General features: G+C 36.7%; 1 protein-coding gene across 1 annotated transcript in view; it reads left to right on the top strand.

Annotated features, from left to right (window-relative positions):
* The window catches only part of DNAH14 (dynein axonemal heavy chain 14), a 216,070-nt gene that overhangs the window by 149,513 nt on the left and 52,137 nt on the right, over positions 1–14,420 (top strand). The window contains 5 exon segments of the mRNA XM_088132171.1: positions 3,604–3,699; positions 7,871–8,011; positions 11,639–11,854; positions 12,142–12,372; positions 13,610–13,731. Of these exon segments, the coding sequence (XP_087988297.1) occupies positions 3,604–3,699; positions 7,871–8,011; positions 11,639–11,854; positions 12,142–12,372; positions 13,610–13,731 (806 nt within the window).

The raw sequence follows: 14,420 nt of genomic DNA, 5'->3' as shown, positions 1-14,420 counted from the left end.
GCTTGTGCCAGGTATGTTTCTTGGGGTAAGATGAAACAGTACAGAAATTCAGTAGCATTATATCTTGTTACTTATAAAAGGTCAATTTCACTTTAGTAATGAAGCAGGGTTCTGGTCAAAAGACCACCCTGTCATGGTGGAAAACACATTAGTCCCCCCTGAACTTAGTTCTTCCACTCTCCTACTGAAATTTAGCAACACTAGATAAACACTTTTCCATGTCAAAATCTTAACTGAGACTTGTCTGATAGATTAAGAGGATACAGATATTTTTCCTTGAAGGGTTAGATATAGGTCCCAAGTAGGGAAGCAGTGGTACGTTAGGAAAAGCAGAATAGAAATCCTAAGAAAATTCATACATGGGGTAACTAGAAAGAGGTGTTCTATCACTGTCTAGAAGACCAAGTCTAATACAGCTGTTTGCCTTTATAGGCTATTGGATACTAACTGTCCAACTGGAATTGAAGGAGCCCCAAACCTTAGAGAAATTTTCTCATATCACTCACTGTTTTTTGCATCATTTTGGAAAGGTTTGCTGGGTGAGCTGTTATTTTTTGTAAAGATCAGGTATCTTGAGAAAATTGTTTCAATAGCAGAGTCTTCTGTTCAAACATTGCTCCTGTTTCATCTCCAATTTCAGAAATGTAGCCAATCCAGGTCTAGATGGATTAGGACAGGACACATAGGCATCTTGGAAGGTAATATGGACAGTGCCTGTTCAAGTGTACCAGGTCAGAAAATCACAGCTTGTAGAACCAATAGAAAAAAAAACCTGGGTTTTCAATAATTTTATCTTGCAAATCACCTTTGAGAGAGTCAGGAATAGAAGGAATTCATAGAGTGGCTGTGAAGGAGGGCATAAATATGTTGAATGCTGTGTTATCCTGAAAATAGGAGAAAAGAGCAGTAGACATATCATTCATATCCACGACTAATGGAAGATCCTATTTTGTGGTATTCTGTTGAAAAATATCCAGATCCAGAGTCCATTAACTCTCACTAAGAAATGTGTTGCTGAGTCATCCAGTGGCTCAGCCAATTTACTGCAGTGTTTAAGAAGCCCATGATGTAGGTATTGTCTGTATAAACAAGAGCATGGCACCTCTTGATTTGGAATGAGAGAGTGGTCAAGGATAGATGGATGGCTGTTAATGCTGGCCAATTGACAGGGAAGAGATGGGGAAGATAGCCCATAAAACATGTATCCTGAATGGTCCAAAAGTAAATTTCCAGCAAATAGGCTGGCATCTGTTTGCATCCTCTATGGTTCTCTGAGCTTCCCAAGAAAGATGAAAGGACTGTATTCTCCATTGCAGAGGTTGGGGCATTTTCTCTAGCAGACTCACATAAGGTATGATCTACTGACAAACAAAGATTGTGGAATAAGGAAAAGCCATTGTAGTGGTAGAGACAGAAGCTGAGCCCATGACAGCAGCAATTGTTATGCCCTGAAGGTAAGGTATCTTCATAAGAGATAAGGGGATGAGAGGAAATTCCCAGCCTTCCTCAGCTTGTTTGCTATTCTTGCAATAAGAGCAATGTTTAGTTTCCCTTTGCTTCTCTCAGGTCCCTGCAGGATTGTGATGAGAAGGACAAGGGGGAAGAGGATGGAAAGAAAGGTTATGGAGGAGGTGATTTCTAAGGCTAAGGGCTCATTTCTCCCTCAGAAGAAAACCTCCATCCTTTCCTCTTTGAAACTCAGCCATAAAACCTACCTGCTAACCAGCTTGCCATCCAGAGGTCATTTCAAAAACCCTGAAAAAAGTTTAAACTCTCCTAAGTTTAAGGGAGGAAAACTGAGCTATCCTTCCTATCCCATTGAGACCTAGGTGTAGAGAGTATAGAAGATGACTTTAAAGGACAGAGGGAAGTTTCATTAGCAAGGCAACGATCAGATAAATGAGGCTTGAGCCCAGACCAAGAAAGAGGTTTATGAAAATACTTCAGATAGCTCCCCCATCCCCAATTCACATGAAGATAAAAGAGGAAGGGAAGCACATTCAAACTTGCAAGATTCTGTTCCTATAGCTGTTCTAATAAAAGTAGCTTTAGGCCTACACAGTGTCTGTTTCTTAGTCTGGTCTACCTTCTAGGGCTAGCACTAGAAGGTGATCAGAGTCCTTCCTCTGGGGCAAGTTGGTAGATGAAGTAATGGCTGATCACAGCTTCAGATTTCCTATGTGAGAGGGGAGAAAGTTTCCTCCCTGTAGACTACATGAAATAGGACAGCTTCACTCCTGGCCCCATATTCCATAATCAGAGATGATGTGAACTTTTCTGGATTCAGTCTTGGCTCCCAGGTCCAACAGGAAAAGCCGAGCACTGGCCATATGAAACCACTCTGGATGCTCTGCTTTGTGCAGATGAGCAAAAAGTGGTGAAAGATCCCTGTCAACAGCAAGTTGAGTTCCTCAGTATTCAAGCTACATACATGGCCATACTACAGAGCCATCCGCACAGCTATCAAGGCAGACCTTCTGTAACCTCCTGTTCCTAGGGAAGAAAAAAGAAAAATAGAGCTCAAGTGAAAAAGCCTTTTTGCAAAAAAAAGAAAAAAAGAAAAAAAGGTTATTTTAGCCCAGCTTTCTCACTGAAGAAGGTAATTACCCTTTCTGGTGATCAAGGAGAAGGAACACTGTTAATTAGCATTGCTTATAGATCACTCAACCTTGAATAAACAAACTTTGATTAAAGAGCTACATTCTGGATAGTCCATGTAACACTTCTGATAAATTCTAGAGTTTATTTTTTCACCCAGTGTAGTTCCATAAGTTTAATTAATGTGAAATACATGACAGAATAAAAGATAGTAAAATGAATTATTGACATTTATGTCCTAAAAAGCATAAGAACAGGGTTAAGAAGTATTTATTGTAGAAAATACACTTTATTTATTTGCATTTACATGCTTACTGTACAGAAAAACATCCTTTTGACATGATTATTCCTCATTATTAGGCAAGTTTTCAACAGCACCCACTTTCTCCTAATTCAGAATATTGCCACTCTGAGATGAGAAACAGTCATTATGCTCTGAGCAATGTAAAACAATTAGGATACCAACTATATGACAGATTATATGTTTATAATACATATAATAATACAGTTGAAGGTATCTTGCTGTTCAGAACCACACCAGAACCTGTGTTTTTACTAAGACTCATGGATAGTGAAGTCCTGTGCCAGAAACTGTATTAACCCATTATAATTTGATTACAAATTTGCAGAGAAATATAAAGAGCAAACACAGAGAGTTATGATTATTCAGTCAATTTGCTCATGTTGTCATGTCATCAGATTGTGAATTTCTCTGGGATGCATCACTGGCTAGTGGTCGGGACAGGAGAACATGAAGTATAATGATGTTACAATATAAATAAGTATGTTAGAAAATTAAAGTTAAGACTGGAAAGAAGTTCTTACAGAGATGCCCCTTTCAGTAAAATCCCTCAAGTGCAGTTAGTAATATCAGTATGTTTGTTATTTTTTTCATATATAATAAATGTGTCTATATCAAGTTATTTGTGACATATATTCTGTCTTTCTCCAAAGTATTAATTCTATCAGATTCATATTGAATTGTAAATATATCTTGTTTTTTAGTTTGTAGATCCAAAACAAGCAAAGGTAGCAGAAGCAGAGGAATTATTGAATCGTGCACTTAATAAATTAGCTGAAAAACAAAGAACTTTAGCCCTGGTAAAATAGTTGTGTTTACCATATGCCATCATATTTATATAATTTGTTAAATAATATAAAATGTATATCCATCTAAGTATGAAACATATTGTTTTACTATAAAGATATCCTTTGTTGAAGATAAAGCCATCTTTATTAGCTAGAATAAAATATTACCTCTCAATAGCTATTGCTTATTAATCTCACCATAGCTCTAAATGGCATTTTCTCTCGCCGTTGTACTTGAAACTGGTTCAGACTGAGTAGAGAGAGTGTAGTAATAGTAATGGAGAGTTTGTTTCTAGAATTATCTAAGAATTCTAAACTATCCTGAATAGTTTATAATAGTTCTTTTCAATGGTCTCTGTGCTTCACTTAAATGAATTCTGCACCTGAATAGAGATTCATTCAGAAAATGCTGTAGAGCTGAACTTTTTGGTGGGAGACAATCCCTTCTCTTTGCACATGCACAAAAGGAATGGTTTTTACTGTGCCTCCTATTTCCTTTTGGCTGCCACAGCAGCAGAATTGCTTGGAGCATCCTGTCATCTTTTTAGAGATATTTCTACTTGTATTCATGGCCCTTACTTCTCCTTGTTCAACACCAACAGTCCCAAGAGTCTGGATTCCTCTTGAACTGTGATTTTAATACAGTGTTGCCATAGGAACCTCCATTTTTCCATACCTTCTTCACCTTCAGCAATGTTGATTTCATTTATCCTAATCTGAGACAAAATTCAGCAGAATCTAGTCTGCCTTATTATTCTCCCAGTGAATACACTGTTGTTTAGCAACCTTGCATCCCTTGGACTAGAATCATGCTAATCGAAAGATTCCAGTAGGGAACATAGAACCTGCTGTTTCTGAGAGTCACCTTGGGAATCTTCACATTAATATTATTCTTAGTTGCTGCCCTATGCTTGAGACTGGTAGTGAGTGCAAAATGTATTGTAATATTTAGCAAATCCTATGACCATGAACAAGTCTAGCCCCACTTGTATCTGCTTCTTCCTTATATATCATGTTCTTTTTTTTTAAGTTTATGAATCAATTCTTCAAAATAGATCTCCCAAAACTGGCTTTTATAGTTCTAGGATATTTCATGGTATATAATGCCAAATTTTTCAGCCAACTGCAATGTGCTGCTATTACCAGCAATCCCTTAGTAAGTGACTCAGCTGATTTTTTTTTAATCCAATGTATCACTTAAAGTTATTCTCCACTTTGTTGATAAAACACTATAATATTTCTTTATTTTCACTCTCTACCAGGCTATCTTATATTGATTTTATAGTAATTTCTTTGTTTGATCCTTGTGAGCCTCCCAGAGGTATTGGGAATCGGACAGCATGCAAGTATTATTATTGTTGATGGTTGCACAGAAGTTTAGACTGGATTTGGAATTTATATCCACCTAATTGAGTCCTTTTATTGGGATAGGCAGATATTGTTTGATGGTGTTAAAGGTATCATTGCAGGATGTAAGCTGTTCAAAGTAAAGCTGCCTTTTGCAATTGACTAATGGTGATTTGGTCAATGCTGATGGTGTTCAAGTGGTGCTCCAGATGTTTTGGGATTGCACCCAAGTGCCTATTACTATTGATACTGTCTTTGCTTTCTTTTGCCATACTCATTCTACTTCTATTTGCAGGTCTTTATATTTTGTGATTTTCTCCAGTTCTTTCTCTTCTCTTCTGCTCTCTACAGGTGTTGCAGTGTCCACTATCCAGACTTTCTTGTCTTTCTTATCAACAGTTGTTAACTCTGGGGTGTTGTGTGGCAGGTATTTGTCTGTTTGAATTCTAAAGTCTCAGATCACTTTAACTTCTTCATTTTCTATTACTCTGTCTAATTTGTGGTCCTACCAGTTCTTGCTTGCGGGCAAATGGTATTTCTTGCAGATATTCCAATGCACCATTGTTGCTACTTTGTCATGCTGTTGCTTGTAGTCAGTCTGTGTGATCTTCTTGCAGCTAACTAGGTGGTCCACTGTTTCTTCAGCTTCTTTGCAGAGGCGGCATTTGCTGTCTGTTGCTGTCTTCTCAATTCTGGCTTTATATGCATTTGTTCTTAAGGCGTGGTCTTCTGCAGCCAGAATTAGCCCCTCTGTCTCTTTCTTCAACTTTCCTGCTCTTAGCCATTGCCAGGTCTTGTTGTTATCTGCTTTGCCTGCTAGTTTTTTTGTATACTGGCCATGTAATGCTTTTCTTTGCCATGTCTCTTTTCTGTTCTTCAACTGGTCTTTCTTATAGGCCAGTTTGGTTTCTTTGGTATTCAGTAACCTTTCATGGTGTACTAACTTCAGTGGATCTTCTTCACTGTCCTTCAGATATTCTTCCAATGCCCTTTTTTCTTCTTCAACTATCTGGTGTACTTGTAACATTCCATGCTCACCTATGCTCCTTGATAAGTAGAGTCAGTCAACTTTGCTTCGTGGATGAAGGGCATGATTCATTGTCATTATTTTTCTGGTCTTCCTGTCCAGGGCTTTTAGTTCAGTTTGAGTCCAGTCCACTATTCCAGCTGCATATCTGATAACTGGAATTGCCCTGGTGTTAATTGCCTTGATGGTATTTCTGCCACTGAGTTTGGACTTTAAGATCTTCTTCACTCTTCTGATGTATTCACTATTAACCTTCTTCTTGACTTTAGTGTGTTTGATGTTGTCAGACTGAAGGATGCCAAGGTATTTGTAGTGATCTTCTTCATCCAGACTCTTGATGTTATTTCTATTGGACATCTTTATTCCTTCAGTTTTACTATTTTTCCCCTGTTGATGGTAAGGGTGGCACATTTGTCCAGTCCAAAGTCCACTGCAATATCTTGGCTGTATATTTGGACAGTGTTGAGCAGTGATTCCATTACAGATGGTGTTTTTCCATACAGCTTCAGATCATCCATGTAAAGGAGGTGGGATAACCTGGCAGATGTTTTTGATGTTTGATAGCCACGGCCTGCCTTGTTCAGTATTGTTGACAGAGGAACCAATGCAATGACAAACAGTAGTGGTGATAGTGAGTCTCCTTGAAAGATTCTTTTCTTGATATTAACCTCTCCCAGTCTATCACCGTTGACCAGCAACTGTGTCTTCCATTGTGCCATTGATCTTTGGACAAAGCTTCTGATGTTTCTACTGACTCCTGTTATTTCTAAGCACTTGCTTATCCAATCATGTGGCAGGGAGTCAAATGCCTTCTTGTAATCAATCCAAGCTACATGCAAGTTGGTCTTCCTTCTCTTACAGTTTTCCAAAATCATCTTGTCAATTAGGAGCTGATATTTTTGTCCCTCTGCTGTTTGGGCGGTTTCCTTTCTGCTCAGACAGAAAGAGCTTGTTTTCAACTAGATGCTGTTGGACTGCATCAACTACCACACCAATTAGCAATTTGAAAGTTGTTGGAAAGCAGGTAATTGGCTTGTAGTTACCTGGTGCTGCCCCTTTTGTTGGATCTTTCATTATCAGGTAAATTTTGCCAGATATTAACCAATCTTCATAAGCATAAACTGTTTCTGAATTCTACTTATAGTTCCAACAGTTAGAATCATAGAGGAGTACATATATTCTAGGTGCACACATAGATTAAGCTCCAGTAGCAACCTGCTAAGTAATTCATGTTTAAAATGGCTCTGAGCTAGAAGCTGGAGTTCATAGAAAAATGTTCATTTGGTACATTTGCAACAGGTTGCATTAGGTTATCAATTAGAATGGGAAACTGCTTGCAAATTAACGCAGAACAATTCATTAGGGTGAAGTTGGAAGAATGAAGTTGCTTGACTGTTCTGATAAAGCATGGCTGAAATTGTTTCTTACTGTCTTTTAAGTGAGTGAAAAAGGGGAAAACTGATTTAAAAAGGGGGGGAAACTGATAATAAAAAGCTGAAGTAGAAAAGTCCTTCAGCTTATGTCTAGAGCTAGATCCCTATTCAAATTATACAGTTGATCACTAAAAATAGTACAGCTACAGTTAAGCAACCAGTCTTTATACACAGACCTGCTGAATCTTCTCATAAAACTCTTGCATAATAATGTTTAAGTGGGCATAGTTCTGTTCAGAATCTGGGTAGTAGCCTCATAATAAGTATTATACAATTTCTTTAAAAATCCATGCAAATATAGCAAGTATACTGCCTTAGTAGACTTTTTAAATAGATATTTTTCATTAGGAATTAGAACATTTTTTAATTTTTCCAGATTGAACTACATCAACAAAATTTAGAAGCATTGTATGATGAAAGTATTGCTGAACAGGAAAAACTAGCAGCTCGAAAAAATCAGACGACTCGCCGTTTACACAGTGCATCTATATTAAGCATAGCTCTTAAGGATGAAATGGTATTACCTTTTTAATCAGCTCTAATGCTTAAGTTAAAGCTTCATTCTTCACTTTTTAGATTGCTTTTTCTCTTTGAATCTTTCCCACATTATATACTTTGGTGTTGTGTTATATTTTATACACAATTGCAATTTTCCTCACTGTTCATATCTGAAATTTGGCATGAGATTCCTATGTGACCATTGTAATGCTAATTCAGAGGTAAATACGTTTTGAAGTAATTTAATCACTCTCTGGGGAAAAAATATCAAGTGCTGAAGACAATTTTATCACTCATTTGTTTCGCCTTGGTTTTTTTCCCACCTGGTTGAATTCTACTTCTCAGTACATAGATGGTTATAGATGCTCAGTTCACCAAGGGGTTATATGTAGAACACAGCAATATAGCATAGGATAAATACAAGGTTTAAGTAATGTCAATAGCATCATATATGCCACAATTTTTGTTAGAAATGTGTTTGATGATAGACAAAAGAACTACCATAGTTAGAATAATAGCTAGCCTTATTGGAGAGGCACTGTCTTCTTATATTAATCCATGATACCTAAAGTTTTGGAGGTGATGGGGAAGCCCCTTTTAATATACCAGTACATTCATTCTGAATTAGGGTGCAGAGGCATCATTGTGTGTTCGTCTGTGCATAACTCAAAATGTACATTTTTGGTAAGTTTAAGGTATTTTGAAATATTGGTTGGCAGCTATTTGAGATAATGCTAACAAATTGGTGAAAGCTATATCAATGTGCACATTTTTCCATTCTAGGTAACTATGGACATAGTACACATAACCAAATTAGCGAGGTTGTTTTGTCCATGACAGTCCCCTCTGATTCTACTTATAATGAATTAGTTGTCTAACTTGTCTGCCATAAGTAATTTTTTCAATTTCATACAACTCAATCCACATTGAGAGGAACCACATAGAGTCATCTCAGAAGCTTTATACCAATACTCAGACTCAAATAATATGTGATGGTACCTGCCCCAATCCTATATGAAGTAGTCAGTCAGGAGTCCAATTTTAAAGCAAACACAGCTGAGGGAAGTTAAAATTTCCATACATGTTCAAGTTTATTCTTTGTAAGTTTGTACTCAGTTTTTTTTCTTGTTAGTCTTTGTTAGACTTCCAAAATCAAATTCCAGTAAAATGAGAAAAAAAGAGGCATTTTCCTCTAAAGATTAGATCCAGTGATACATATTTTATATGTAATGTGATAAACTCCATTTTAATTAAACAGAGGAATTGGAATTGGTAACCGGTGAAGGAACAGAAAGTAGATGTAAATAGATATTATAATAGTGGGGAGATATGAATGGCAGGTGGACCATAGATCTATGTAAAAACTGATAAGGGTTATGAAGTAGCACCATTGCATTTGGGTGAATACTTCATTTTGAGGTGTCAAGTTGGTCTGTCTCACCAAATCTGCTTTAATCAATTGTCTTGACTCAATAAATAGGAGTTCTGCTATGTGTGGAAATCCCACTTGTTAACTGAAGCAAAGAAATGCAGCCATTGTTCTTTGGCATTTGGAAGCATTCATTGAAGCACTTCTAAGGGGCACTTCAATCAAAGTTTCATTGAGGCAAAGTGAACTAGAACTAAATAATTTGATTGTATTAATATATAATCTGGATGAATACTGATTGTGAGTGAATATTGATATGGCCAATTTTGCTGAAAAAGTTTAGCATGGACATAAGAGATCACAAAGAAATTCAGAAAGTATTTCTCCAAAAGATGAATGTGGTCCAGTCAGCATTTCCTCACTAATGATATATATAGTAGCACCATCCAGCCATTGGGGTGATTCTATGAAACCTCTCTTTATTTAATGATACAGCACCATTGTGGTAGCTGGATGATGTTATTAATTACTATTGCAGACTTCTCAGTGTAAGCAAGCATTAAGTGATGTTTCACATATATGCTGATACTGTCTGAGCTAGTAGGAATTGACCAGACAAATAGTCATGAGGTAGTGACATATAGCTTAATAAAAACACAAGAAAGCCATCTGTTTTTCAAAAAATCCAATATTACAATGCCTTCATGATCACAGTTGGTGTTACTATACTTAGAATAATTTGTATGGTACTGTGGTCATTGTGCTTCAGAAAGAAGATGTAGAGCTGGAAAATGTGCAAAAAACGATAAGCAGATTTATAAAGCTCCTTTTTCACTCCCCTGTGAAGAAAGGCTACAATTTTTGGTTTGGAAAAAAGTTAAACAGAGGCCCCTGATAGAGATGTATAGAACTATACATGGTGTAGCAAATGTTCACTCATTGTACTAGAACTCAGAAATATCCAATGATTCAATGTTGTAGATTTAAGAGAAAAAAAGTGCTTAATGAAGCATTGTAGAATTTGCTATTGCAAGAGGTAATGATGGACATCAAATTGGATAGTTCTGAAAGAGTTTGGTCACACTCGTGGGGAATAAAGTATTACATACTGTAGCTATTAGTTATGATGGCTACATACTATCTCTAAGATAAAAATACCAGTCACCAGTAAATAATTGATATACTGCTTCTGAGCTTTCTATTCACATCTAGTTGCTGGCCTTCTTGTAAGCTTCCAGTTGACATTTGGCTTGTATGGTGGATAAGATTAGTGTTACCAGATATCTGAACAGGCAAAGGAGGACATGGACAATTGGAAAGGAGGACAAATGGAGGGGAAAGGAGGACACCCTGTTTTATTTTCTTGGCAGCTGCAACAAAAATTACAGCAAAAATGCGCTTTTCAATTTTTGCCACAGAAATTTATGACAAGTCATGTGATCTACAAACTACAGTGAACATATATTTGAAGGGGGTGGATTGAAGCCAACTGCTGAAATCAGGAAGTAAATAAAATAAATCTAAGCTGTTGAGTCTGTTGACGGACGAGGAAAAGAAGCAATTTACAAGGTCACAGTACACAAAAGCTTGAATGAATACTGTTGTGAAAGCAAAATAAAAACAACAAGAAGATACTCAAAATGCTGAATCATATTTGATTTTAAGGCTGTGCCTTCCAGATGGAGGACAGGATGATGAAAAAGAGGATGTGTCTTCCTTTTGCCAAATATCTGGTAACCCTAGTTGAGATGGGCCTTTGACCTTATCCAATATTACAAAGCTGGCAGTTGTTACTTTGTTCCTAATATAGCTGGAAGAATAAAATTTGCTCCTGTCTGCCTCAGATACTAGGATTTAGTTCATATTTCAGTGGCTCCCAAGTTTTTCTATGTTAAATAAATGGTTTTTATTCATTTGTGTGGAGACATGTGAAGTTTCCAACCATTTGACATACAGTTGGGTGAATGAACCAAAATAAGCCAATGTTATAAATAATAGAATGGAATTCCTTTAGGTTGATTGGATATCCCTTCAGAAGCTAATAGCATGGCCTGGTATTCTTTGTTTCTGCCTTCCGTTAATGTTTTCTTGATTAGATAAAGTAAGAATGCACTGTCTCAGAACCTCTCTGAACCTATTTATGGTCCTTTCAGAAGCTGACAACACAACTCCCTTGACTTTTTTTTTTCATTAATTATGAATTCTTTACAAGTTAAGCAAGCTAGCATGTCTAATATTCAAATTTATGATACATAGCTATATACGTTTCTTCCTTAGGAACGCTGGAAAGAATCTGTTAATAACCTTGATCAAAGATTGCAAGGAATTGTAGGTGATACCCTTATATCAGCAGCTAGTATTGTCTATAGTGGAATGTTATCAGCGGGGTATCGTCAGCAGCTAGTCAATGACAGTTTGAAACTCTGCAATGAGAACAATATTCTAGTGTCTCCAAATTACTCATTGGTAAACTGCATGACAGACAAGAATGAGGTAGTGTACATAGAGAAAAAGATAAGAAATTGTTTTATTTATAATTTTATCTAAAAACTTTCCTGGAAATTAACATTTCTTCCTCATGTTACACTTTCTGTAGCAGAGTATTATCATTTTAATCAGTTAAAATAGTTAATAAATAGTTGTATTATTTATTAGAATTTCTTTGAGAAAATATACTTCATATTTTATAGGATTGTTCGTTATTATTATCATTTGTGTGTATGTGGGAGAAGGGAGAATTACAGGCAAGATTATAAATCTATAAAATCATTATTTTATAGGTCCGCAGATGGCAAAATGCAGGTTTGCCACTTGATCAATACTCCACAGAAAATGCAATACTTATTAAACATGGACGACGGTGGCCTTTATTAATTGATCCCGAAAGGCAGGCTTACAAATGGATATGTCAAATGGAAGGTGGCAAACTACGACAAATCCACATTACAGATGTCAATTATTTAAAAATACTTGAATATTCTCTGCAGTTTGGTGAATCAGTCCTATTGCAGGTAACTCAACTTCAACACAGGCTAGTCATTCAATGTACAAATGGAGAAAAGTATAAAGCAATCAGTGCAAAAGATGAGCTTCTATATTATAACATAGGAATTTTTGAAATAATGTCCTATTTAATTTCATTGAAAAGTAAAATTTTAAAGTTTTAGGGCTGATTTTGCTAATTAATATTAATTAAAAGACTGCTGAAAACTATTAAATTCCAGACTTCAAAATGGAAATGTTATGAATCTGAGAGGGAAGGTAGTTTTATCCGATAGTCAAGACCTTTCTTTCCATGGTTCTACAGTGAAGAATATCTGTGTTTGTTTAACAAATTTATAAGGCTGCCCATCTACCAAAAGGTACTGTAGGTGGCAACAAAAATAAAAACACAATACAATTATTTAATAAAATTAAAGCAAAAGGAGGAAGAGGAGGAGGAGGAGGAGGAGGAAGAGAGGGGAGAGAGAGGGAGGGAGGGAGGGAGGGAGGGAGAAGGTTAGGTTCTGATAAAACTCATATCCATAAATCAACCATTCTATGTCAGCTCCACCAATATCTTGCCTCAGTGCATGGGGGGAAAGCCAAGTCTTCACTGCTTTCCGGAAAGCTAATAGGATCAAGGCCATCTGTGTCTCTGGAGGGAGGCTATTCCATAAAGGAGGCATGACAGAGAAGGAGGCCCACCTGCCTAACAATGCAATAGTTGAATGATAAAAACACTACTAATTTTCAACTATTAAGCATTATGTTGAGGACCAATTTGGCCTAGTGGTTAAGGTGCTGGACTGGGAGTGGGGAAATCCAAGTTCTAGTCCTGCCTTAGGCACAAAAGCCACCTGGGAAACTTAGGGCCAGTTACTCTCACCCTCAGAAAAAGGCAATGGTAAATCATGTTTGAAGGAAATCCACATGGTCTATGCATTTGCCAAAAGTTGAGGCTGATTCAAAGGCATATATTTGCATGTGCATGCACACACACACACATGCATACAGACATTATGTAAGAATTACATGGGAGAGACATAGTGAGAATCAAAATGTGAATTCTTGTTTATTCATGCTTCTTAGAATGGGATGAGCTTATAATGTTTGGTGCATTGTTGAGCCACAGCAATTCATAAGGATTCCTCACCAGAAGCAATCACCAAGAAAAGAACAAAGTAATGTAGGAAGTACCTTTTTCAGAGAGCAGGAGAATATTACCTACTGTATATGTAATATTGACTATACTTTTATGTTTTTTAGGATTTTCCTGAAACATTGGATTCAAATTTAAAACCAATCTTAAAGAAGGAGGTCTACAAAAAAGGAGGGCAAGAATTCATTAGAATAGGAGGTTCTGAAATTCAGTACAATTCAGACTTTCGGTAACTGCTTGTATAAATTATATGACTTTAAGCCTGCACTTTATATTCAACCTAACAAGAAATTGAAAGTATTATAAAGATTTCTAAATATTCCCAAGTCATGGGATATATTTAAGAATTAGTTAGATTTTATTCATGTGGATTATTTGCAAGCAAATTCTCAGCAAGAGAATATAATGGCCACTGGATCAAAACTATATTACTGTACAAATATTTGCACTATCATGACCAGAAATACCATGACCAGTTTTTACTATAACCAGATGTAGATATAGTATTGCTGAAAGTTATATGGAAATGGGCTAGTGCTAGACTGAAATTATCTAAGAAACAATATCAACGTTTGTAAAGCCCAGTGCATCACCAAATACCAAATACCTTAGTGAGTTATACACGATTAAATCTAGTGCAATTCACAAGCGATAGAGCTACCAGAACTGTCTAGCACCTTGGATTCTAGGAGAAAAGGTGCCTCAGAGCACACGTGCATGCATTCATGACACCAGCAACTCTCTAAACCAAATGCATATTTTCCTGTGATTATGCAGTAGTTGCAGAAGGCAGCTACTGTACATGCCCCTGGGAAAAGATGCAGCTATTTTAAGGGGTTACCAAGCGGTGCTATTGTGAGCACTCCTGTGCATTCCAAAGCATTTTCCCCCTTCAGGTCTGAATCACTGTACAATCCT

Source organism: Python bivittatus, unplaced genomic scaffold (genome assembly GCF_059951505.1).
Source record: "Python bivittatus isolate LINGU-HERP-01145 unplaced genomic scaffold, Pbiv_v1 ctg000020_np1212, whole genome shotgun sequence".
NCBI classification, from domain to species: Eukaryota; Metazoa; Chordata; class Lepidosauria; order Squamata; family Pythonidae; genus Python; species Python bivittatus.
The sequence above is the reverse complement of the archived record's forward strand: the minus strand, read 5'-3'. Positions and strand labels throughout refer to the sequence as shown.